General features: G+C 43.1%; 1 protein-coding gene across 3 annotated transcripts; it reads left to right on the top strand.

Moving 5' to 3' along the window:
* The first annotated feature begins 970 nt into the window (after positions 1–970).
* LOC120054369 (RNA-binding protein Musashi homolog 1) lies at positions 971–27,671 on the top strand. Of its 3 annotated transcripts, none has more exons than XM_039001790.1 (14): positions 971–1,029; positions 1,369–1,409; positions 2,207–2,288; positions 2,456–2,540; positions 7,526–7,567; positions 8,271–8,363; positions 13,838–13,886; positions 14,551–14,633; positions 14,739–14,856; positions 15,755–15,835; positions 16,516–16,572; positions 20,030–20,086; positions 21,343–21,476; positions 27,630–27,671. In XM_039001790.1, exons 1-14 carry the CDS (start codon positions 971–973, stop codon positions 27,669–27,671), a joined length of 1,023 nt encoding a protein of 340 aa, XP_038857718.1. The 3 variants fall into 3 exon arrangements, with proteins under 3 accessions (XP_038857718.1, XP_038857711.1, XP_038857726.1); XM_039001783.1 differs by having other exon boundaries at positions 21,322–21,476; XM_039001798.1 differs by lacking the exon at positions 16,516–16,572 and having other exon boundaries at positions 21,322–21,476.

Raw genomic sequence — 27,671 nt, 5'->3', positions numbered from 1 at the left:
ACATGTATTAGGCCTGTGGGCCAGTTCATTCAATCCTGTTATCCAACTGAATGAAGACATGCTAGCACATTCAATTTAGGATTGTTTCATTGCAAACCATTTGTCAAACTAATAAAAAATGACTCTCTCTTCAAGACACCTGTTGAAAGAGAATCCCAGTTAAACCTAGTGAGGGGGAGCACGCACAGTGGGGTTTGAACCAGAAACCCTGAGGTTATAGGGAGAGTGCACTACCTCCTGTGCCTTAGAGACAAATCTCTTGGAAGAGGCCAGTATATTTTCATCTATCAAGGAGTGGGCACACAAGTTTAATAAATCCAATGCTTACAGATTGAAGCCCACTTATAAAAGCACATTTGAAACTCTTGAAATATTCCATCACTGACACCATTGTAGAGATTGAGGGGAAACAGCCATCATGGTCCAGTGGTCATGCAGTAACTGGGCAAGCTCCATCTCTCCTGTGGCATAAAGGCCTCTTGGCAGAAGTCATAGTAGCACACGTTACACGTCTACTTCTATTTTCAAATATGAATATGGCCAAGCTTAACACCTTAAACAGGCATGATATTTGGAGCCCAGACCACAACAAAAATTATAATTCCAATTATTTCATACAATATTATCATTTATACAAATTATAATACCTTTATTGATATCTCTATTTGTATATTTTACACATTTTAAGAAATTGTTGTATTTATAAGCGTGCGTAAAATAAGCGTGCGTAAAATAAGCGTGCGTAATTTCGAAATAGTGTATGGGATGGAGCCGTGCACCGCTGACGCTGATGAGGGGAACTAGCCCGCATAGGGAGAGGAGGAGTCTACCAGCTCCTTGAGCCCGATATACTCCTCCCTTCTCTCTGCAACAGCCCGTTCCCCCCTTAAAACCCTTGGCCAAACCCCCGCCCCATCACTCCACTCTGCCTGTTTTTCCATACGGTACAGTCTGAACACACGGGCACGGAATGGAGATGGAAAGGAGCCAGAGCAGCCTGTCATCCACGGACTCCCCTCACGATCCCTGGTAAACTTACCTTCCCCGTCGGCTCTACCTAGTCCTGAGATCGGATACACCTTCAAGACAAGCCCATGAGTTGAAAGAAACTTCCTATTGGAGTATTGAGATGAAGGAGAGCATGCTCGCACTTTTTGTGTTGTTGGTAGCAGTGCTCATCTTCTGAGAGACCGCTCATTCATAGTATTTTTGTGGACAGAGAAAATATATTTTGGTTTTAATAACGGTGTTATAACTTATAATAACTTATATAACGGGTCGACATTTCTAAATAATTTAACTGTCCTCGTTACCTAACATCAAAGCTTTCATGTTACATTTACACTTGCATGTGTTCTTTTTTTTTAGCAAAATGTTCATAGGCGGTCTCAGCTGGCAGACGACACAAGGTAAGCTTATTATCGCCTCAAAACTTGATCAAACTTTAATCCGTTTATTCTCTTATACAATTCTCAGTCATGAAGCTGTTTAAAATACAAAGTGAGAGTTGGAAATAAGAATTTGTAAAAATCATTGTTTTGATTCAAGATTTCTAAAAGTGATGAATGAGTTGTGCTACTTGTAGGCTACTACTCTCGCTTGCCGTCTATATAAATCAAATCTGTGGTCCAATGCTGAAATCAAAGCGCTCATTCAACACAGATCAGAAGCCTACAGGGGGACATAATAAAGAATGCCAAGTTGAAAATAAACCAATCCTAAAGTAATTAGAAAAAACTACAACTGGCCTTAGGCTATAAATCCGTGAAAAATGTGTGGCATTTTGGAAAAGGAGTTTACAAAAGTTCTGATCAATAAACCTTGGCAGGCTATTGTTCAAGACAATAATTGCACACTTATAGCATAGTGCTAGAGCTTTTCTAGCATCTCTTGAGGGATGAGTTTTGTCCAGATTCTGTAATTGGATCATAATTGACTCTTTATGCGGTATGTAGGTTGATGTAACTGTATAGGCTGTCTTTGTCAACTTTAAACATCCCTTATTTTACGTTCTCATTTCTGGACACTGGACAGTAGCATTGTTGATGTCTGAAGACAGTCACGGACTGCGACCATCAGAAAGTTTAACAATGGTGGCTACAATTTCGCCGTAGTAGGCTATATGTCACACACCACCTGCTGTAGGCTTATGCTACGGACATACTTTTTTTTGTTGCGCACAATTTCTTACTATTCTTTCTTTCAGAGGGATTGAAAGAGTACTTTTGCAAGTATGGCGAGGTGAAAGAGTGCATGGTGATGCGGGATCCAGTTACTAAGCGCTCGAGGTGAGGGAGGCGTCCGCGGTGCAGCGCCCTATCAGAAAAGCCCGCTCGGTCACAACACAACAGTTCAACTGTTAGTCATGACATAGGTCTAGTTCATTCATATTCAGATTATTATCTGTGTCGATACTTTGTGTTTAATGATTGTATATTCTGATATTTTTTTGAAGGGGTTTTGGATTTGTCACTTTTGTTGACCAGGCCGGTGTGGATTCAGTTTCGGCAGTAACCAGGCATGAGTTGGATTCAAAAACAGTGAGTTATTAAACCACTAAAAGTATTCATGTAGACGAGCATACTCTTCTAGTCTTATCACTTCCATTTCACCCAATACTACAAGACATGTTTCCACTCTCAAGAACTAACTGAAACATTATTGCAAATGGCTGTAGCAGTTTGATCACTTTGAATATTCTTTTAGACATACACTACTTGTTCTACTTTTTTAAAGTTCTTACATTATCTCTAGGAAATAAGTTGAATATACATTTAAAAAAATTAAGTAAATATAGATAGGCCTACATTATTGCCTTTATATGGCACTATTAAAGAAGTTGCCATTACTAACTTTAATTTAAATTGGACTTATAAACGAGGCTACTAGTAAAATACTTTGGAATGCTGTTCCCATTATGATTTGCAAGTGTTCTTCACACTTGAAGTGTAATGGGATCTAAAATGTACATGTTGAACCATGGAGGAAAGCTCAGGAATAGACTGGGCTGCAGAATGTGCTCTCTCTCCCCTCACCCTCCCACAGTGAAACGGTCAAGAAAGTGTTACTCGGTGTCAATTTCCATGGTAACTGGGGGACCCAGACAGGGTTGTGCTCAATAGCACAGTCTCTGCTTCATAGCAAACTCATCAAACATTCCGCATGCTGTTTTGTGTTTCAGTTTGCAAATATGTCTTATGTGAACAAATCTATTAATTCATTTGTGCCTCTGCACCCAGAGACCAGTAAGCTACAGATGTTGATCTAGTTGGTGCAAGATAGTGATTTTCCTAACATCATATAGGTGCTATTCCATAGGGAGTGTCAGAACAACCACTACCATATGGAATGGCATTATGATCACTTGTGCGAAAACTAAAAGACATTTCAGAACTTCATTAGCCAAATCAAAGATCGCCCCATTGTTTCAGACATAACCTGTTTCTATGTGTACATGTGCGTGAGGGAATGCGTGTAACTTGTGTTTGTAAACTCTGTTGTGTGAGTGTGTGTGTCTTTGTCAGTAATGAATGTGGGCTGGTCTGGGAACAATGCTGCCCGTTGGTCGCCATAGGGACGGCTGAGTTCCCCCTTACTGGGTGGGAGTGGTGACGGCTGTGGGTAGATCAGTGATGGCTGGGGGTAGATCAGTGTATTGAAATGTGTTGAGGTTCGTTCTCCCATTTTGTGTTTGGAGCGGGACACCATCTCAACATATCTACAGATACACACAAGGAAGATTTGTAGACACTTAAGAGGACACCACTCAGGAAGGAATGAAGGATTAAAAGGGGTGATAGTTAGGGTGGAGCACTTTATGGGATGGGAACGGGACAGTTTCAAAGTGGTACAGTAGTTTTGCACAAGCATTCTGTACAGAAGTATGGAAAGTGGTTTGTAGATAAACAATAGACCAAAGTCTGACCAAATCAAAAGTTACTGCAGCAGTCTGATTTGGCATGATGATAACTTAGAATGAGGGCTTTAATGGTTAGTCGCCATGGCTTTTTTGTCTCCATGATACTTCCCTCCAAAGAAAATGGACACAAAACCAACATATTTGAAAATGATAATTTCTTCAATACCAAACGAGCCAACAGTTTAAGCTCATAGCAAAACCCTAGAGCAGTAATAGGTTAGATCAATGTGATGTCAGCTGGAGGGAGCTTGGCTGAGTGTGGTTGGTAACAGGGTGGGACTGTGCTCTGCATGGATGGTGCTCTGTGGCATCTTTAGAGTGTGTGTTTCTGGCAAGGAGAAGGCTCAGTGACCAGCGGCAGGGGTGGGATGGTGAGTAGAGTAGGCTTTAGTTTAGAGAGAATACCCTGCCCCCTCTCCTCTCTCGCAGCCACAGGCAGGTTATCCTGTTAGAGAGTTCTCCAGTGGCAACAGAAAGAATGTGCCATGCTCTGACAGACTGAACTGCTCCAGGACAAGAATGGAGAGAGGTTTACTCAGACAGGAGAGTAGAGGGCAACTATTCTCAGAGTTGGAGAGGAATTAATGGACTTTTATTTGTAGCTGCTAGCACACTGTCTGCTAGTGACTTGAGTAGCCCATCTACCCATCTATGCAGAATTATTATATTATATTGTTGTAAGATTATACTAGCTCCCCATGGTGTCTTCAACAAAATGTTCTTGGGTCCTAGTTGACACAAGTTGACGGAGGGGGATAGACTGGTTGGCTGCTATGGGATTTTGATAGAGAGGGCCCTATCTGAGTGACGTTGGACGTTAAAGGTTTAGAATAGTGTTTGTGGGAAAATGAGTTTTACAAGATATTATGTCATCCTACATTTCTCCAGCATAGCTTTAGCACAAGGATACTTCAATAGGCAGATATACAGTATATTGATGATAACAACAGTAGTTCAATTTCAAGTGCTTCAAGTTACAGAGTGTTAAAGACCCCTGCAGCTTGTAGAAATATTCTGTCTAAACACGGAGAACTGTGTCAGTCGGACTCAGTCCTGAATATGGACATTGGTGCAGTCCCACACCTGCTATGCACCCACAAGGCAGGTGCTCAGTCCTAAGAAAAGGAAAATATTAACCTGTCCTAAACATCGTCCAGGTCAGATCAAAGCAGTTTGAGACATCCTAAAATCAATAATTCTATTGATTATAGAATACGATGTTTCAGTTCACCCTAATGTGAAGAGACTAACAAGCTGACCCAGAAGGAAGAAGATGAGGAGGAGGAAGGGAGGGAGGGAAGGTGGCAGGAGGGATCACCCCATCTGTGATTAGTATGGATCTACAAAGCAGCTAATAGGATTGAAGGAAAAATGCTTGGGTTGTACTTCTGAGTCACAGATATTTTACTTGACAGTGTGTTTGACCCCTGAGTTTGTGTGTGTTGCTAACTAAGGCCCGGGTCGTGCACCTCACCAACTGTTGCCCATGGTTGGACAGTAATTGATCAAAGGGATTGTTCTGATTTGATAAACCCCCTTGCCTTGTTCTTAGACTCAGCTCTGTGGACGGTGGGGGTGAGCCTGGGTTACGGCCTGGCCTGTCTCTCCAACACCAACACCTCTGCCACATTTAGCATCCTGGAACTGTTACCATCTAATCAATATGTGATCATTAGATTTTTTATTCAATTTGCATGATTATGTCTGTTATTTTGTCATAAATATAGAAGAAAGTGGGCATTTCATTTTTTCTAAAATCAATTGTTTATTCTGGACATTCATTTTGTTTTTAAAAATACTTTTATTAAAAAGTTACCTCACCTGTCTAATGTCCATATTTCCCCCCATGGATGTGTGTTGGTTGCTCTATGTTGATTTTGTCTGTTTGTTTGTTTTTGAATGTGCACAGGAGTGTTGGACATCAGGAGGGTTGGTGACCGGAGGTGACTATCAGAGTAGTCTAGAGACCATAGAACTAAACAGTAGACTCTGCATCCGATACTCCGTCCAGTCTAGCCTAGCCTTCTCACACTGCTCTATAGAACCTGCCGTGATGTCTACACTACACATGTAGACTAAACACTGTACTTTACTCTGGTAAACACATGTGGTTTACCATAGAGGCTCTAGCTGTTTACTGTAGTTCTGCTCTACCCCGTCATGGTTACGGACTAATATAGTGCTCTTAGCACTGTACTGTCTTACTGTCTCGTAGCATAACAACAGTACAGCGTGGAGTAGTCTAGTCATTCTTTAGTTCTGTTAGATCAGTATAGACTAATACTATAGCTAGAGGTCTCCAATTGCTGTACTATAGTCTCTATAGTTGCATCTTTTTGGCATGGTGTAGTTACTCTTTATCCAATCTGAGTAAATTACTATATTGTAAATGTATGAATTCAAATGGGTTTGGCTTTTGTGTGACACATATCCTGGTGAATCTACAATTGACCTGACAGTTTATGTAGTTGCATTGTTATTATATTTATTTAGTATTATTATTATCATCATCATCATAAAATGTCCAATATTTCAGTCTGCACTGTGAGTGATAGCTTAGCTCTCACGTTTACTGATGCTTTTAGAGCAGAGGTCAACACAGTGGAAGAACTGTGTGATGAAAACACTATGAAATGTTGATTTTTAAATAGCGCACAAGATCATCATATTGTCTTAGCGGGAGAGGGAGGCAAAAACAAACAAACACAAACAAAATGAGGCTGATGTGCTGTCAGTGTGTGAGGTTGATGGATCTCTCCTCTGTTTGCGTCCGACCATTCTCCCTCCTTGTCTTCCTCTTGTTCTGTGCTGTTTCTCCCTTTCTTTAGCTCACTGTGTCTCTTTCTCTGTCCTTTTTTGCGGAGGTGAGATGTGTTTGTGATTGTAGTGCCTGTGTGAGATTCCAGGAGATCACATGTCACATGTTGGTGACGAGAGGAGGAGAGGGCTTTGGAAGGCAGGCGGGCCAGAGAGGAGAGGCACCTCTGTGCCTCTGTCACTCCAACATTCCCACACATTCTACCTGCACAAGCACACCAATAGACCAGCACTTCTGAGGTTGGAGCAATATTCAGTACATCTGAGACCAGCTCTGGCCAGTGCACGATGTAGGCCAATTGGGTTATTGTTAGAATGAAGTTAAATGAGAACTACTTAGTTCCAAATCTACCAGCAGATTCTTTCAATTCAAAACATTTTATTTGTCACATGCTTCGTAAACAACAGGTGTAGACTAACAGTGAAATGGTTACTCGTGGGTCCTTTTCCAACAATGCTGAAAAGAGAACATTTCTTCAAAGAGAAAGCACATTTTATACTCAACATTTTTTTCACCTTCTATGCCCCACCTTGTGGGAACAATTACCCCTCCATCTATGCTCTACTTGTCTTATTCCTCTAGGTCTCATGATGACCTATGTACTGGTGTAGCATTATAACCCAAACACCCATGCTAAGGAACCCTTACAGGATGAGGCAAGGAGCAGCATCAAAGAGACCATAACCATGGACTTGGTTCACACAGATTCACCTGATTGCATGGGCTAGTTTATCTATATTGAACTGTGTGTGTAAACAGGCCTTTCTCCTCTTAACTCCCTCCTCTAGATTGATCCGAAAGTTGCGTTCCCGCGTAGAGCCCAGCCCAAGGTGAGTGAGCCAGTCTAGTCATTATTTGTCAGGGCTTAATCAGTCCAGTGTGAATGACATTGCTGGGAGGGAGCAGGTTAGCCTGTGCTTGCTGTGTTTAGCTTTTCACATTCTATCTGGGCTAATGCCTTGTAATGAGATGAACATGACTGCTGCTGTGACATCACTGTGCTCCGTACACTCTTATGTGATCAAGTGGCTTTTGTTAACACCTTATACAGCACAATAATGTACATGGTATATTCTCAAGAGCCTAAAGTGTATACGGCAAGTTCACCGGCATTAATGCTGATTGTGGTATCAGAAGTAATTTTCTACATAAGCAGTGCAATAGTATGTTAATAATGTACTGTACTGTTGGTCGTGATGGCATAAAGATCAACATAAAGTCTATGACCATTTTGTGGTTATACATGGGCAGAGCTATTTCATCTGATTCCTTTATTTGCCATGCTAAGTGGTCTTTTAGGAGCTTTAGGGGAAATTGGAAACATGCCTGCTGGTGGTTTTTCCATTGGCACCTGAATTATTTTATAATTTAGACGAAACACATGAGAGATGATAACACAAACATATGATGGACAATACCAGGCTACCCAACGACAGCCACCAATGGTTGATCTTAACCCTTGGTTTTATCACAGTTACTCATTCATGAATTCATTCTCCATCCATTAATAAACGGACCCATTTCTCCTTGCAGCTAGTGACTCGGACCAAGAAGATCTTTGTTGGAGGTCTGTCCGTGAACACGACCATCGAGGATGTTAAGGCGTATTTCGACCAGTTCGGAAAGGTAAGCAGCATGTGAGCTAGTATTGCTATTGAATGTGTCTTTTTAAAATGTTTTATTTAGCTAGCTAGGTAGTTAACGTTAGCTAGCGCTAGTCGGTTGTACCGGCACCAACACTTCGGTATTTCTCCTCCTATAGCTTGGCCTCAAGCTTCTTTTTAAATGGTGTGCCAACATGTAATTCATTTGTATTTTTTATCGTTATAAGCCGTGATACATCTACAGTGCATTCGGAAAGTATTCAGATCCCTTGACTTTTTCCACATTTTGTTACGTTACAGTTTTATTCTAAAATTGATTAAATTGTTTTTCCCCCTCATCAATCTACACACAATACCCCAAAATGACAAAGTATTTAAATAATTTAAAAAAATACAAAAAATATGAAATATTACATTTACATAAGTATTCAGACCCTTTACTCAGTACTTTGTTGAAGCACGTTTAGCAACGATTACAGCCTTGAGTCTTCTTGGGTATGACGCTACAAGCTTGGCACACCGGTATTAGGGGAGTTTCTCCCATTCTTCTCTGCAGATCCTCTCAAGCTCTGTCAGGTTGGATTGGGAGCGTCGCTGCACAGCTATTTTCAGGTCTTTCCAGAGATGTCCGATCAGGTTCAAGTTGGTATTCAGGCCAAAGAGTTCAATCTTGGTTTCATCAGACCAGAGAATCTTGTTTCTCATGGTCAGAGTCCTTTAGGTGCCTTTTGGCAAACTCCAAGCGGGCTGTCATGTGCCTTTTACTGAGGAGGGGCTTCATTTTGCCACTCTACCATAAAGGCCTGATTGGTAGAGTGCTGCAGAGATGGTTGTCCTTCTGGAAGGTTCTCCCATTGCCACCGAGGAACTCTGGAGTTCTGTCAGAGTGACCATCAGGTTTTTCGTCACCTCCCTGACCAAGGCCCTTCTCCCCAGACTGCTCAGTTTGGCCGGGGGGACAGCTCTAGGAAGAGTCTTGATGGTTCAAAACTTCTTCCATTTAAGAATGATGGAGGCCACTGTGTTCTTGGGGACCTTCAATGCTGCAGAAATGTTTGGGTACCCTTCCCCAGATCTGTGCCTTGACACAATCCTGTCTCGGAGCTCTACGGACAATTCCTTCGACCTCATGGCTTGGGTTTTGCTCTGACATGCACTGTCAACTGTGGGACCTTATATAGACAGGTGTGTGCCTTTCCAAATCATGTCCAATTAATTGAATTTACCACAGGTGAACTCGAAGTTTAGAATAAGGCTGTAACATAACAAAATATGGAAAAAGTGGTCTGAATACTTTCCAAATGCCCTGTAGAATCGCAATACATATTGTATCTGCACCTGAGTATTGTGACAATTTTATAGCGTGATGTCCCTGGCAATTCCCAGCCCTAGTACAGTGGTTCCCAAACTGTGGGGCACACACCCCTAGGGTCGACAGGGGTAGTGCGGGGGTCCAGCTTTCAACTTACTCTTGAAGTTGTAATAGTAGAATGCACAAGGTGCAATTTCGAAATTGGGTAGTGCATCATCAGTTTTCCTCTTGTCATGTCAGTCATTGTATACCTTAGAGAGCTATTTATAACTTGTCAGAAATGTCCAGATCAACTAGCCCATGTCAGGTAATGTTTTCTAGCTAGGTTTTTTTAGCCTAAAGATTTTGTTGTAATGTTTGAGTCACTTATATATCACATGAATACACATTAGACATGGCAAAATGTATGGAATTGCAAGAAAATGTACTTTAAAACTGCACAATCTCTCTGCACCCATGACAATATGTGTAGAATTGCAGGAAAAAAGCTTTAAACCAGTAAAATGTTCTCTCTGCCAACAACAGTTTGTGTTATGAACAGTGCCTATAGAAATAGACGTGGCGGGTGCACGTGCAGGGGTGGTGTGGGATGTTCCCCAATGCTGGAAGGGGGGCCTGAGTGAAATAATTTGGGAACCCCTGTCCTAGTAAACGTGTCTGGATCTCATAGCCAAAACCAGTAGATAGTAATAGCGCTGACGTCATTCACGTATTCCTATGGAAAACTCCTGATGGCACCAAAAAATCTTTACATGTCATTGTGAAAGTGGCCATAGCTAGCAAAGGATCATGGTTGATGTAGTCATTTTCATCCTGCCTGAGAGAGTCAACCGGCAGCCTTCTCGTAGATTGGTCTGTGTCAGCAAGTGGTCCTGTGTGACAACAAATGTAGTAGTCGGAATGGATCACTATTTGATTAAATATATTGATTTGTAGCGAACTTTTAAAGAATTCACCTTGGGGATTTATGCCGATCGTAATTTACATAGGCTTTCCTGCCGGCTTTTGGCACGGCTAGGTTGCAACACAGTAGCCGACCAACAGAGCTCCAGACGGACACTGGGGGGCTGGTGGATCTGTTTCTTGGACTGTGTTGTTGAGGGGAGGAGATGAGTGTGATGTTGCATCCTCCTCCATGGCAGTGTTTTCCTCAACACGTCTCACATCTTTGTTGTTTAGATAAAACTGATTGCTGAGGTAAGGGTAAAAATTAAGTGGAATAGAAGAGTTGCTTTGGAAGGAAGGAGAGTTACTTGTGGGAGGGGTGGAGGAGAAGAGGGATAGAGAGAGTAGAACCAGAGTGGACAGGCTTAGGGAGGTATGGAGCACTAGGCTAAGTTAGGGAAAATAGGGAGAAAAAAGTTTTGGAGTGAGTGTGTGTGGCAATGGTGGGGAGGGATTATCAGAATCTGAATTAATCTGATGTAACAGCTGCTTCTACCCCAACCCCCTCCTGGCCCATTACCGTGGTGACCCGGCTTGCCCATTGTCCCCAAGTAATTCAGCGGGCAAGGGGTTTTGTGTTGAGGGTGGGGGGTGTGTCAACCCAGGAGTTGTGTAACAATAACACTCGTCGACCAACGGTCAAAACAGACCCAAACCAACATACTTTTCACTTCCAGTCTGTCATCAGTTCATAGATATTTATTTGAATATCCGTAGTGTACTGTTTTTACTCTTCCCACCATAAATTCCAAGGGTCTTGAAATGAGAGAGAGAGAGAGAGAGAGAGAGAGAGAGAGAGAGAGAGAGAGAGAGAGAGAGAGAGAGAGAGAGAGAGAGAGAGAGAGAGAGAGAGAGAGAGAGAGAGAGAGAGAGAGAGAGAGAGAGAGAGAGAGAGAGAGAGAGAGAGAGAGAGAGAGAGAGAGAGAGAGAGAGAGAGAGAGAGAGAGAGAGAGAGAGAGAGAGAGAGAGAGAGAGAGAGAGAGAGGGGAACTAGGCCAGAGAGATGGGGTTGCAGGGATTTAATGGGACTATTAGATATTTGAACAAAGCTAGGCAAATATTTTGGAATCTTCAAAATATTCTTACTTTTTGTTGACACTGTACCTATTTTAAGCAGGCAAAACTTAAAATAGTGGCCGCAGGTAACCTACAGAAGTAGGTAAGGTGCAATTCAATAGGAAATCAGATAAACCAATGGGCCTGGATGCTAACTAGATTAGCTTTCAACCCCAGTAATAGGCTGAGGCAAAGCTCATTTATGTAGTTTAGTCAGCCATTAGTCAGTCTAGTCTAGTCAGTCAGGGCAGAGTTTGATTATGTAATATTACATTCGAAGTCTTGATAGTTGAAATGGTACTTCCTGTATCTATTATATACAATACTGTATGTGACACATGAAATGCTTCACTCCCAATCATAAAACAGCATGAACGGAATGAGAGAGATGGATGGATTGAGAAATGTAGGCTCCAGCCATCCATGGAAGTTCCTGATTATACTGCCTCACTGGACCTTTTGTATTCTGTCCTGCTCTGGACAAGGGGGTGGAGAGAGAGATGGGGAGAGAATGACAGGGAGGATGAGCGGTGGAAGAGGGAAATATTGTCCAGTGCGCCATTAAAATGTCCCGTGTTTGAAATATCTAGGTTTAAAAGACAGTTATTGATTTAGAAACATTTTGTTAAATGAGGACATTATTGCCGTTTTAACTTTTAATTGCACTGGGTGCTTGTGGTTAATCTCTGTTGATGACTCTATAGCACATGTGAATAACATATCTTAAGTGTCAGTTCTGCCTTTTTGCGAGTTGTAGATTTCAGCATATAATTCAGCTTCTAATTCAGTACAGTTTGGTGGTGTAAACCGTGGAGTGACGTTGTCTGTGGTGTTTCATTGCTGTGTCATGGGGCTTGGCCTAGAAAGAGGCAGTCCTGGTTAGGGAGACAGGAGGGGTGATAGGGAAATGTCAGAGTGGAAGGAGTCAGTGATTTGAGAGGGCTAAGACCAACAGGTCTTCTTTCACACTGGCTGGAGGCACTCCTCCCTCACCCTTGACCTTTCTGCGTGCAAGCTGCCCAATGATATCCCCAAGCACACACACACACTCACTCTGACACACTCACTGACACTAACACAATGTACCAGTTCTGGGTGGAACCGTATAGGCCTGTCAATGGTTCTGGCAAAAAGTTAGGTGGAACCATGTGCACCTGTCAATGGCTTTATTACAACCGAAACACATTTTATGTGGAAAACTCAGATTAATTTAGGAGTTTATTTGAATTTAGGAGTTTATTTGAATTATAATAGGTGTGTGATATTTCATGCTTTTTTAATTAGATTTTGTATTGAAAGGTATTAGTCTGTGTTCAGTTGAAGGATATACCTGGGTCTCTTCACTTTGAAGGGGGGGACAGAGAGGGAGAGAGAAAGGGCACAAGGAGAGGAGGAGTTATGGCGGGCTGTGCCAACAGACAAAGCCTCCACACCTCTTTGTTCTCTTGCTCCCATTCTTTGTCTCTCTCTGTTCTCCTCCCTCCCTATTTTGTCCCATACTTTCTGTCTCCACCTTTATCTCACGACACTGTATCTTCTCTCTCACTCTCTCTTGCTCTCACTCTCTCACACACACTCATCTCTACCTCACTATGGTCTATACCCGTATTCTCTCCCCAGTCTCTCTTCTTGTCATCAATTCTATACTTGCCCACATTTTTACTTTACTTATTGTACCCCCTACCACTCTCTCTGTTTCTATCTCTCACCCTCTGTCTCTCTCTCACACACATTCTCTCTCTCTCTTCACAAATAGTGCTTGTTGCCCGATAAAGCTCTTTAGGAGAACTTCTTGCACATTTGCCATGGGAAGGGCAAACTTTCGAAAGTAGGGGGAACGAGGATGGATTATGTCTTCTTTTTTAAAGAGATTGCGACAATGCAGTTCAGAGGCAGGAAATCTAACAGTGAAGGGTTTCTAATTTTGGCATGAATCAAACATTTCCTAGCGACCATCTTGTGCCCATGCACCACAAATGTCCCCTCAAGATTTTTTCAGGTTTTTTTCTTATTATCCTTCCCTCTCCTCCTTTGTAACCCCCCCTCCTCCTCATTCTGCCCTTTCCATCCATCTGTTGCTGAGCCTCCCTGCAGAACTTGAGAAGAGATGAGGTCAGACAATATGGTGCGAGCGTGCGTTATTTGAGGTGATGTGTGTACAACTCTGTGTTTGTCTCGTCTAGGTTGACGATGCCATGCTCATGTTTGACAAGACCACCAACAGACACAGAGGTGAGACTCCATCTCTGTATCCTCAACAACACATTCTTTTAAACATTTTGGTCATTTAGCAGACACTTTTATAGTTAGTGCGTTCATCTTAAGGTAGCTAGGTTAGACAACCACGTATCACAATCGGAGTAAGTAAAACTTTTCTCCAGAAAGCAACTATCAGCAAAGTCAATGCTAGTAGGAAAAAACCCACTACCCCCCCATAGGCTGAGCAGGAAGAACTGAGCATCAGGAGAGGAACGAGGCTAGGCTAATTAGTCCGTTAATCGGGATCAGGATAAAGCCTCCTTAAGCTCCTCCTCCCCACCCTGGGCCTGATCGATTATGACAGCCTACCAGCTTTACTGGGCTGAGGGAGGAGGGGAGGCTCGCTGGCCTAGCCAGGAGGGATGGGAAGGAGGAGGGGATGAGCCAGGAACAGCACCCCAGAGGGGGGAGGGTGCCAACATTCTAAGCAGTTATTACAGGACCTAATACAGGAGGGGGTTAGCAGCAGTGCATTAGCCCCACACTCTAACCCCCTAGAGACAGTTGAAGGGATTTACCCAAACTTGGGTCTGAGATGTCCAGTAATGGGAACAAGAGCTTTAATCCATTGTGTCAAGCACAATGCTTCACGAGTTGAACCTCATCACATACATTATTTGTATTTTGTCTACTCCAGGATTTGGCTTTGTCACATTTGAGAATGAGGACGTGGTAGATAAAGTGTGTGAGATCCACTTCCACGAGATAAATAACAAAATGGTGAGCTAAGAAGGCCGTAAATCAATCCTTCGTAATTCAATACACAATGTAATTGTGAGAGGTGTAGTTGTTGACTGTTTTTCCCCCCTCGTGTGTTTCTGACAGGTGGAGTGTAAGAAGGCTCAGCCCAAGGAAGTGATGTCACCCATGGGCTCGGCCAGGGGGCGCTCTCGGGTGATGCCCTATGGCATGGACGCTTTCATGCTGGGTATCGGCATGCTGGGTAAGCTCATAGTGACAATGAGGACGACAGTAATGCCAACGATGATGATGTGGCCCCTTATATCTTGTTACTCCATATCGTCAAATGACTGTGAAACACTGTAAAGAATCTTCTCGTAATATCATATTTTACATCATGTGGAGATAATTTACCACAGAAAGTACAACCTCTAGGGGACAGATGTCATACTCCTTATAGGATCATCTCCCCATAATAAGATAATTCCATACTTGAGCCTGCCAACTGAAAAGTCTATTTAAACATGTACTACCAAATTAGTTTAAGTGGTACCCTGGAATTTATGCAATCTATGGTCTTAGGGTAAAGTAGTGCTTGTATGTGTGTAATATTGCAATTTATGAAATCCCAAATGACACATTGGTTTCCTTACCCTGTAAGCAGTCAATGGACAAGGTATGACAGCAATCCATGCTTTGGCTTAGTTTCCCTGGCACTGTTTCCAAATGCTAACGTTTTAGCATTTGTGGCAAAAATCCCATTGAAGTTATGGTACCGATATTAGCATTTCACCAATGCATGGATTGCTGTTATACCTTATCCTTAGACTGCTTACATGGTAAGGAAATCAGCATGTCATTTTGTCATTTGGGGTTATATGACACCACCATCATCTACTGTTCAGTCTGAGAACTGCAATATTCACAAAGACATTGGCAGGACAAGGGGAATTATAGTCAAGGGTACAGTTGTTAAGTTAGATCAACTGTGGGCTGAGCATACATACACTAAATATCCTATTGGCTGATCTAGACTAGATAATGTCATTGACTGCATTGTTTCTATGAACCTGTTGTTACATTGACAGTATCCTCTTTCACAGGCAGGGGGCAGCACTGTTTCACTCAAACACAGACCCATGACTGTCCTTTCACCATAGGTTACCCAGGGTTCCAGGCAGCTACGTATGCTAGTCGAAGTTACACTGGCATCACCCCTGGATATACCTATCAATTCCCTGGTAAGAAGCTACTCCTCCACCCATTCATACTCCCTTGAGTCAATCATGGCCATTTTGCCCATTCCCTGGACCATCACTGAGCAGTAGAGGAGTCCAATCATTTGACGATGGTTGTGTAATTCTTAGGGTTTATTCATTTCCAGTTGGTGTGTGTTTAGACTCGTCATACTGTATATAGCTCAAACAAAATACAGACAAACGCTTTAACCAATACACACACATGCCTCCATGGAAGCTCATAAAGCACTCTGTGTGTGTTATTGGCTGCTTGTAAATATCAGGGAGTGGAATGACATATGCTTTGCATGCTTTGTGTGTGATTGTATGTGTTAGTAAGAGAAAGAGAGAGAGTGGGTGTGTTTGTGTTTGTGAGGGCCAGTATATTCTTAATCCATCCTAATGTATTAGGCTTGTACGACCAGTTAAGCGAATTAATTCTTCGGCTACGTCAATCTGCCACTTCCCATTCCCTCTCTTCTTTCATTTCTTCCTCTTACTCCATCGCTCCAGCTCAGTGTTGTGTTCCCCTGTTGTCACCCTAGTTGTGTGTTCTCTGCAGGTGTGTGTGTGTGTGTGTGTGTGTGTGTGTGTGTGTGTGTGTGTGTGTGTGTGTGTGTGTGTGTATGCCCCTTGCCTCACTGGTGGTGTGTTTCAACAGCACTCTGATGTTTTTGTTCTAGAATTCCATTTAGAGAGGACCCCCCTTCTGACATCATCCCACCCCCCTGAGCTCACAGGTCAGTCCCTCCTCTGGCCTTTACAAGCAGCTTGCTGTCAGTCTGCTACACACCCCTTTACTGTGCTACAAACTAGTTATTACAAAGTGACACCAGTAATTACGCAGTAATTACACACTACAGAGTCGTGGGCTTGCACTCATCAGTGTTTTTGTTAATATACACTACCGTTCAAAAGTTTGGGGTCACTTAGAAATTTCCTTGTTTTACCATTATCATCGACATCATGTCAAAACTCTAACATATGGAGCTACATAGTGATGCAAGGTACACTACCGTTCAAACGTTTGGGGTCACTTAGAAATGTCCTTGTTTTGAAAGAAAAGCTCATTTTTTGTCCATTAAATTAACATCAAATTGATCAGAAATACAGTGTAGACTTTGTTAATGTTGTAAATGACTATTGTAGCTGGAAACGGCAGATTTTTTATGGAATATCTACATAGGTATAGAGATATGGCTTTTTCTTTACAACTCTGCCTAGAAGGCCAGCATCACGGAGTCGCCTCTTCAATATTGACATTGAGACTGGTGTTTTGCGGGTACTATTTAATGAAGCTGCCAGTTGAGGACTTGTGAGGCATCTGTTTCTCAAACTAGAACCTCTAATGTACTTGTCCTCTTGCTCAGTTGTGCACCGGGGCCTCCCACTCCTCTTTCTATTCTGGTTAGAGACAGTTTGCGCTGTTCTGTGAAGGGAGTAGTACACAGCGTTTGTCACGGATCCCTCTGGAACTTTCATTGCGCACACTTGGCCCCTATTCCCACTGATTGTATTTGTATATATGTGCCCTTTGTTCACCATGGTGCTGTCCATTATTGTTACAATGTCCGTTGGTACGTGTGAGTACCTGTGCTGTGAGTTTTGGGCTTTTGTGCCCTTGTGGATTGCGCAGTAGATTACGGGTCTGGTCCCGTGGGTTAATCATTGTGCTAGTGTGTTATTTATTCAAGGTATTCCTCACTCTTTTGTTTGGGTTTCAATCCTGTGTTTTATGTACGTGTTTGTTTGGTCTTCGTCCCCGTGCCTTTACATGGCACGCCGTAATTTGGGCTGAATAAAAAACCCTATTACACATTCCTGCGCCTGTCTCCCGAATCTCTTCATGCCGACGTGACAGAATAATCGACCAATGAGGGAGACAGCGGGAATGGCCCGTCCGACGACGCTGCGACTGGTCCGTCCGGCGCCGCCGCAACTTCGGCAGCTGCAACTGGGTCGTCTGACGTCGCCACAACGGGTCTGTCCGACGATGCAACTTCAGCAGCTACAACTGGCCTGTCCGACGCCGCCACAACCGGACCGTCCAACGCCACTGCTACTGGTCCGTCTGACGCCACCGCAACTTTGGCAGCGGCAACTGGCCCGTCCGACGACGACGCTACTTCGGCAGCTGCATCGGGTCCAGTTCGACCCGCACTGCATTCCTGTGATCGTCCTCGAGGCCGGTGTCGTTGCGCTTCCGGATCCCTCTGGAACTTTCATCACGCACACCTGTCCCCTATTCCCACTGATTAGCAGTTGTATATACAGTTGAAGACAGAAGTTTACATACACTTAGGTTGGAGTCATTAAAACTTGTTTTTCAACCACTCCACAAATTTCTTGTTTACAAACTATAGTTTTGGCAAGTCGGTTAGGACATCTACTTTGTGCACAACACAAGTCATTTTTACAACAATTGTTTACAGACAGATTATTTAACTTATAATTCACCGTATCACAATTCCAGTGGGTCAGAAGTTTACATACACTAAGTTGACTGTGCTTTTAAACAGCTTGGAAAATTCCAGAAAATGATGTCATGGCTTTAGAAGCTTCTGATAGGCTAATTGACATAATTTAAGTCAATTGGAGGTGGACCTGTGGATGTATTTCAAGGCCTACCTTCGAACTCAGTGCCTCTTTGCTTGACATCACGGGAAAATCATGGGACAATCATTGGGTTTCAACCCTGTGTTTTTGTTACGTGTTTGTTTGGTCTTTGTCCCCGTGCCCTTAATCGGCACGCCATAATTTGGGCTGAATAAAAAAAACTATTACGCATTCCTGCGTCTGTCTCCCGGATCATTCATGCCAACGTGACAGCGTTGTATGAGATCTTCAGTTTCTTGGCAATTTCTCGCATGGAATTGCCTTCATTTCTCAGAACAAGAATAGACTGACGAGTTTCAGAAGAAAGTTATTTGTTTCTGGCCATTTTGAGCCTGTAATCGAAACCCACAAATGCTGATGCAGATTTGGCATGGGTCCTCAGATCCTCAAAAAGTTCTACAGCTGCACCATCGAGAGCATCCTGACTGGTTGCATCACTGCCTGGTATGGCAACTGCTGACCTCCGACCGAAAGGCACTACAGAGGCTAGTGCAAACGGACCAGTACATTACTTGGGCCAAGCTTCCTGCCATCCAGGACCTCTATACCAGGCGGTGTCAGAGGAAAGCCCTAAAAATTGTCAAAGACTCCAGCCACCCTAGTCATAGACTGTTCTCTCTGCTACCACACTGCAAGTGGTACCGGAGCGCCAAGTCTAGGTCCAAGAGGCTTCTAAACAGCTTCTACCCCCAAGCCATAAGACTCTTGAACATCTAGTCAAATGGCCACCCAGACTATTCGCATTGCCCCTCCCCTCTCCACACCAATGCCACTCTCTGTTGTCACCTATGCATAGTCACTTTAATTAACTCTACCTACATGTACATAGTACCTCAACTAATCGGTGCCCCCGCACATTGACTCTGTACCGTCACCCCCTGTATATATTGTTATTTTTACTGCTGCTTTTTAATTACTTGTTACTTTTATCTCTTATTCTTATCTGTATTTTTTGAAACTGCACTGTCGGTTAGGGGCTCGAAAGTAAGCATTTCGCTGTAAGGTCTACACCTGTTGTATTCGGCGCATGTGTCTAATAAAATTTGATTTTGATACTCAACTAGTCTAAAGAAGGACAGTTTTATTGCATTTAATCAGAACAACCGTTTTCAGCTGTGCTAACATAATTGCAAAAGGGTTTTCTAATGATCAATTAGCCTTTTAAAATTATAAACTTGGATTAGCTAACACAACTTGCCATTGGAACACAGGAGTGATGGTTGCTGATAATGGGCCTCTGTACACCTATGTAGATATTCCATAAAAAATCTGCCGTTTCCAGCTACAATAGTCATTTACAACATTAACAAAGTCTACACTGTATTTCTGATCAATTTGATGTTATTTTAATGGACAAAAAAATTAGCTTTTCTTTCAAAACAAGGACATTTCTAAGTGACCCCAAACGTTTGAACGGTAGTGTACCTTGCATCACTATGTAGCTCCATATGTTAGAGTTTTGACATGATGTCGATGATAATGGTAAAACTCATTTTCTGACTGACTTGTCTAGAGAGGTCATGTATGTTTTTGTAGCCTGAGCTGGATGTGTAACCTGTTGTACCTCCTCTTCCCTGTCAGCCATTCCTCTGTCGGCATACGGACCAATGGCAGCAGCGGCAGCAGCAGTAGCTAGAGGTATGTCGGTGCTGTTTAAGATGAGGGAGGACGATTTTTCTTCTATTACAGCATATTGGATGACTGTCATTCATATTCCATTCACCCAGTTCAATGTAACAGTGATAGGTTTAGGCTACTACATGATACTCAGATTCTCCCTATACCCATCATGAGGTTGCTACAACATAGCCTACGAATAAACATTTACAATGTAGGTGCACAGGTCAAGAGACAAATTTGAGTAATCAAGGTGACAGACAGTGACACGTTCAATACTGTCTTGCACATCAAGCTCAGGGATGGGCAACTGGCGGCATGCGGACCAATTAAAAACTATAACTTACTGTTGAGAGTTAGAATAATAGAATACACAAGGTGCAATTTTTTCACTCAATTAGATCATGTCAACTAAAATGTTTTTGATTGGTAAGTTAGTCTAGCAGCCAGCTATCTAAACTTTTAGTAAGCATGGTCAAATTACTGACCGGTATGGGGCCCTTTGATCATCAGTTATCATATTAAAAAGGGTAAACATTTGCCTCTACCCCATGGCAAAATGTGTAGAATTGCAGCAAACTTGCTTTAAAATGGCAACATTTTCTCTACGCCCCATGCCAAAATGTGCAGAATTTAAGGAAATTAACTTTAAAACTTTTTTTTCTTCTCTTCGCTGTCACGAGGGGGGCCGCTAAAATGTTCTAGATTCATTCTCTGATCATTTGATTGGGTGGATTACACGTCAGTTCATGCTGCAAGAGCTCTGATAGGTTGGAGGACGTCCTCCGGAAGTTGTCGTAATTACTGTGTAAGTCTATGGAAGGGGGTGAGAACCATGAGATTTGGTATTGTAGTCAATGTACCCAGAGGAGGACGGAAACTAGCTGTCTTCCGGTTACACCATGGTGCTACCCTACAGAGGGCTGTTGATTCTACTGTAGACCTTCATTGTAAAACAGTGTGTTTTAATTAATTATTTGGTGACGTGAATATATTTAGTACAGTTTTATCAAAAAAGGAACACTTTTTTAATGTTTCACAATTTTTCTGAAATTCACTGAGGAGGATGGTTCTCCCTTTCCTCCTCTGAGGAGCCTCCACTGGTATGAGGGGTTGAAAGACTGAAAACCTCTCTCATCTGTATCTCTGCCAGGGTATGACTGAATGGAGAAATTGTCTGTTTGTTGTACAGTATTTCTTGTGTGTACTTAATTCTGTGACTGTCCACTTATTTGCATCTGTATTTGATATATTAGGCTCCACCCCCTCTCGTTCAGGAGGGTTCCTGGGAACCAGCAGCCCTGGGCCAATGGCAGACTTGTATGCAGCAGCCAATCAGGAGTCTGCTGTCAGCAGCTACCTCAGCGCTGCAAGCCCCTCCCCAAGCACTGGGTTTGGCCATAGTCTGGGGGTAAGACACAGCCCTTATCACGTAGGTATTTTAGACCCTATTCATTTTTGGTAATGCAAACTATCTGTTCAGTTTGTCATAGGAAGAATATCTATGCCTCATAGCAGTGCTTCTAAGATGTTGATCTTGGCATGTGTTTATAGATTGAGTGGAATATCAAATAAAATCAAAGTTTATTGGTCATGTACACAGATTTGCAGATGTTATCACAGGTGCAGCGAAATTATTGTTTTTCTAGCTCTAACAGTGCAGTAATACAAAACAATACACACATAATCCAAAAAGTTCAAAGAAAAATGTTGAGATCAATCCCAATTTGTAAGTCGCTCTGGATAAGAGCGTCTGCTAAATGACTTAAATGTAAATGTAAATCCAATTAACAACCCAAATAGCACTGTAACAGTAATCCAAACGCAATCTATGCGTATGTACACTGGATTAATTTATACAAGATATACTAGGAATGATATGAACAGCAGTAGATATATTATAATGAACTATGTCAAGAATCCACTATATACAGTGCATTCAGAAAGTATTCAGACCAGTTGACTTATTCCATATTTTGTTTTACGTTACAGCCTTATTCTAAAATTGATTAAATAAAAATATTTCCTCATCAATCTACACACAATTCCCCATAATGACAAAGGGAAACAGGTTTTTAGAAATGTTTGCTAATTTATAACAAATAAAAACCAAGTATTCAGACCCTTTGCTATGAGACTCGATATTGAGCTCAGGTGCATCCTGTTTCCATTGATCATCCTTGAGATGTTTCTACAACTTGATTGGAGTACACCATTGGTAAATTCAATTGACTGGACATGATTTGGAAAGGCACACACCTGTCTATATAAGGTCCCACAGTTGACAGTGCATGTCAGAGCAAAACCCAAGCCATTAGGGCGTAGGAATTCAAATCAAATCAAATTTTATTTGTCACATACACATGGTTAGCAGATGTTAATGCGAGTGTAGCGAAATGCTTGTGCTTCTAGTTCCGACAATGCAGTAATAACCAACAAGTAATCTAACCTAACAATTCCCCAACTACTACCTTATACACACAAGTGTAAAGGGATAAAGAATATGTACATAAAGATATATGAATGAGTGATGGTACAGAACGGCATAGGCAAGATGCAGTAGATGGTATAGAGTACAGTATATACATATGAGATGAGTAATGTAGGGTATGTAAACATAAAGTGGCATAGTTTAAAGTGGCTAGTGATACATGTATTACATAAAGATGCCAAGATGCAGTAGATGATATAGAGTACAGTATATACATATACATATGAGATGAGTAATGTAGGGTATGTAAACATTATATTAAGTGGCATTGTTTAAAGTGGCTAGTGGTACATTTTTACATAATTTCCATCAATTCCCATTATTAAAGTGGCTGGAGTTGAGTCAGTATGTTGGCAGCGGCCGCTAAATGTTAGTGGTGGCTGTTTAACAGTCTGATGGCCTTGAGATAGAAGCTGTTTTTCAGTCTCTCGGTCCCTGCTTTGATGCACCTGTACTGACCTCGCCTTCTGGATGATAGCGGGGTGAACAGGCAGTGGCTTGGGTGGTTGTTGTCCTTGATGATCTTTATGGCCTTCCTGTGACATCGGGTGGTGTAGGTGTCCTGGAGGGCAGGTAGTTTGCCCCCGGTGATGCGTTGTGCAGACCTCACTACCCTCTGGAGAGCCTTACGGTTGTGGGCGGAGCAGTTGCCGTACCAGGCGGTGATACAGCCCGACAGGATGCTCTCGATTGTGCATCTGTAGAAGTTTGTGAGTGCTTTTGGTGACAAGCCAAATTTCTTCAGCCTCCTGAGGTTGAAGAGGCGCTGCTGCGCCTTCTTCACAACGCTGTCTGTGTGGGTGGACCAATTCAGTTTGTCCGTGATGTGTACACCGAGGAACTTAAAACTTTCCACCTTCTCCACTACTGACCCGTCGATGTGGATAGGGGGGTGCTCCCTCTGCTGTTTCCTGAAGTCCACAATCATCTCCTTTGTTTTGTTGACGTTGAGTGTGAGGTTATTTTCCTGACACCACACTCCGAGGGCCCTCACCTCCTCCCTGTAGGCCGTCTCGTCGTTGTTGGTAATCAAGCCTACCACTGTAGTGTCGTCCGCAAACTTGATGATTGAGTTGGAGGCGTGCATGGCCACGCAGTCGTGGGTGAACAGGGAGTACAGGAGAGGGCTCAGAACGCACCCTTGTGGGGCCCCAGTGTTGAGGATCAGCGGGGTGGAGATGTTGTTACCTACCCTCACCACCTGGGGGCGGCCCGTCAGGAAGTCCAGGACCCAGTTGCACAGGGCGGGGTCGAGACCCAGGGTCTCGAGCTTGATGACGAGTTTGGAGGGTACTATGGTGTTAAATGCTGAGCTGTAGTCGATGAACAGCATTCTCACATAGGTATTCCTCTTGTCCAGATGGGTTAGGGCAGTGTGCAGTGTGGTTGCGATTGCGTCGTCTGTGGACCTATTGGGTCGGTAAGCAAATTGGAGTGGGTCTAGGGTGTCCGGTAGGGTGGAGGTGATATGGTCCTTGACTAGTCTCTCAAAGCACTTCATGATGACGGAAGTGAGTGCTACGGGGCGGTAGTCGTTTAGCTCAGTTACCTTAGCTTTCTTGGGAACAGGAACAATGGTTGCCCTCTTGAAGCATGTGGGAACAGCAGACTGGGATAAGGATTGATTGAATATGTCCGTAAACACACCAGCCAGCTGGTCTGCGCATGCTCTGAGGACGCGGCTGGGAATGCCGTCTGGGCCTGCAGCCTTGCGAGGGTTAACACGTTTAAATGTTTTACTCACCTCGGCTGCAGTGAAGGAGAGCCCGCAGGTTTTGGTAGCGGGCCGTGTCAGTGGCACTGTATTGTCCTCAAAGCGAGCAAAAAAGTTATTAAGCCTGTCTGGGAGCAAGACATCCTGGTCCGCGACGGGGCTGGTTTTCTTTTTGTAATCCGTGATTGACTGTAGACCCTGCCACATACCTCTTGTGTCTGAGCTGTTGAATTGCGACTCTATTTTGTCTCTGTACTGGGACTTAGCTAGTTTGATTGCCTTGCGGAGAGAATAGCTACACTGTTTGTATTCGGTCATGTTTCCGGTCATCTTGCCCTGGTTAAAAGCAGTGGTTCGCGCTTTCAGTTTCACGCGAATGCTGCCGTCAATCCACGGTTTCTGGTTTGGGAATGTTTTAATCGTTGCTGTGGGTACGACATCGTCAATGCACTTTCTAATGAACTCGCTCACCGAATCAGCATATTCGTCAATGTTGTTGTTGGACGCAATGCGGAACATATTCCAATCCGCGTGATCGAAGCAGTCTTGAAGCGTGGAATCAGATTGGTCGGACCAGCGTTGAACAGACCTGAGCGAGGGAGCTTGTTGTTTTAGTTTCTGTTTGTAGGCTGGAAGCAACAAAATGGAGTCGTCAGCTTTTCCGAAAGGAGGGCGGGGGAGGGCCTTATATGCGTCGCGGAAGTTAGTATAACAATAATCCAAGGTTTTACCAGCCCTGGTAGCACAATCGATATGCTGATAGAATTTAGGGAGTTTTGTTTTCAGATTGGCCTTGTTAAAATCCCCAGCTACGATGAATGCAGCCTCAGGGTGTGTGGTTTCCAGTTTACAAAGAGTCAGATAAAGTTCGTTCAGGGCCATCGATGTGTCTGCTTGGGGGGAATATATACGGCTGTGATTATAATCGAAGAGAATTCCCTTGGTAGATAATGCGGTCAACATTTGATTGTGAGGAGTTCTAGATCAGGTGAACAGAATGACTTGAGTTCCTGTATGTTGTTATGATCACACCACGTCTCGTTAATCATAAGGCCCCCCGCCCCTCTTCTTACCAGAAAGATGTATGTTTCTGTCGGTGCGATGCGTGAAGAAACCAGCTGGCTGCACCGACTCCGTTAGCGTCTCTTGAGTTAGCCATGTTTCCGTGAAGCAGAGAACGTTACAATCCCTGATGTCTCTCTGGAATGTTACCCGTGCTCGGATTTCATCAACCTTATTGTCAAGAGACTGGACATTGGCGAGTAGTATGCTAGGAAGTGGAGCGCGATGTGCCCGTCTCCGAAGCCTGACCAGGAGACCGCTACGTTTGCCCCTTTTACGGCGTCGCATAGGGTCGCCGGCTGGGATCAGATCCATTGTATTGGGTGGAAGGCAAAACACTGGATCCGTTTCGGGAAAGTCATATTCCTGGTTGGAACGATGGTGAGTTGACGTTGCTCTTATATTCAGTAGTTCTTCCCGACTGTATGTAATGAAACCTAAGATTACCTGTGGTACCAATGTAAGGAATAACACATTAAAAAAACAACAACAAAAAACATTCTACAGAATTGTCTGTAGAGCTTCGAGACAGGATTGTGTTGAGGCACAGATCTGGGAAAGGGTACCAAAAAATATCTGCAGCATTGAAGGTCCCCGAAAACACAGTGGCCTCCATAATTCTCAAATGGAAGAAGTTTGGAACCACCAAGACTCTTCCTAGAGCCAAATTGAGCAATCAGGGAGGTGACCAAGAACCTGATGGTCACTCTGACAGAGTTCCTCTGTGGAGATGGGAGAACCTTCCAGAAGGACAACCATCTCTGCAGCATTCCACCAATCTGGCCTTTATGGTAGAGTCGCCAGATGGAAGCCACTCCTCAGTAAAAGGCACATGACAGCCCGTGTGGAGTTTGCCAAAAGGCACCTAAAGGACTCTGACCATGAGAAACAAGATTCTCTGGTCTGATAAAACCAAGATTGAACTGTTTGGCCTGAATACCATGTGTCACATCTAGAGGAAACCTGGCACCATCCCTATGGTGAAGCATGGTGGTGGCAGCATCATGCCCTGGGGATGTTTTTCAGCGGCAGACACTGGGAGACTAGTCAGGATCGAGGGAAAGATGAACGAAGCAAAGTACAGAGAGATCCTTGATGAAAACCTGCTTCAGAGCGCTCAGAACCTCGGAAGGTGAACCTTCGCACCAGTCTAACAGGAAAACGACCCTAAGCACACAGCCAAGACAATGCAGTAGTTGCTTCAGGACAAGTCTCTGAATGTCCTTGAGTGGCCCAGCCAGAGCCCGGACTTGAACCTGATCGAACATCTCTGGAGAGACCTGAAAATAGCTGTGCAGCGACGCTCCCCATCCAACCTGACAGAGCTTAAGAGGATCTGCAGAGAAGAATGGGAGAAACTCCCCAAAATACAGGTGTGCCAAGCTTGAAGCGTCATACCCAAGAAGACTCGAGGCTGTGGTGCTTGAACAAAGTACTTAGTAAAGGTACCGAATACTTATGTAAATGTGATATTTCAGTTTGGTATTTTTTATAAATTTGCTCAAATTTCTAAAAACATATTTTTGCTTTGTCATTATGGGGAATTGTGTGTAGATAGATGAAAAAAAAACAATTTAATAATTTTTAGAATAAGGCTTGAACGTAACAAAATGTGGAAAAAGTCAAGGGTTCTGAATATTTTCTGACTGCACTGTAAATACATATCCGGTGTATAAACAGTGTAACTAAAATGCAATGTACAGTAGTAGAAATATTAAAATGAGCTATGTCAAGAATACACTTTATAAATACACAGTACAAAACCCCATAGCAAAATGGATAGAATTGCATGAAATTAGCTTCCGGACCTGAGTTCGGAATATAAATAATATATATGTGAATGGTGTGTATAGACAGAATGGTCAGTATGTGAATAAAAAAGGTGTGTATAGCATATAGGGTGAGCCTTGAGTTGAATACATTATATACGTATAAAGTGCGGAAAACAGTATGTAAACATTATTAAAGTGACCGGTGTTCTGTTTACATAGGGCAGCGGTCTCTAAGGTGCATACTGGGTGGTAGCTGGCTAGTGTCCATTCCTTTGTTATGACTGTATGAGCATCTATCTGTCATTGTGTGACTGATAAAATAAAAAAAGGTCAAATGAACAAGTAATGTTGCTCTCGTGTAATGAGAGCCTATCTATACTGTCTATTTTGACAGACTTGTCTGGCAGATTTGGTGAGGGTTGTGTTATTGTATTGTTGAGTGTGATATTGGTGTTGTTGGTGGTTGTGTTGTGATGACTGGGTGCGCCCTCTAATCACTCCTGTGTGTCTGACTGCTCCCTACAGGGCCCTCTGATTGCTACGGCTTTCACTAACGGCTATCACTGA

This window comes from Salvelinus namaycush, chromosome 1, assembly GCF_016432855.1.
Source record: "Salvelinus namaycush isolate Seneca chromosome 1, SaNama_1.0, whole genome shotgun sequence".
Lineage (NCBI taxonomy): Eukaryota > Metazoa > Chordata > Actinopteri > Salmoniformes > Salmonidae > Salvelinus > Salvelinus namaycush.
Note: the sequence above shows the minus strand (reverse complement) of the source record. Positions and strands in the feature narration are given on the sequence as shown.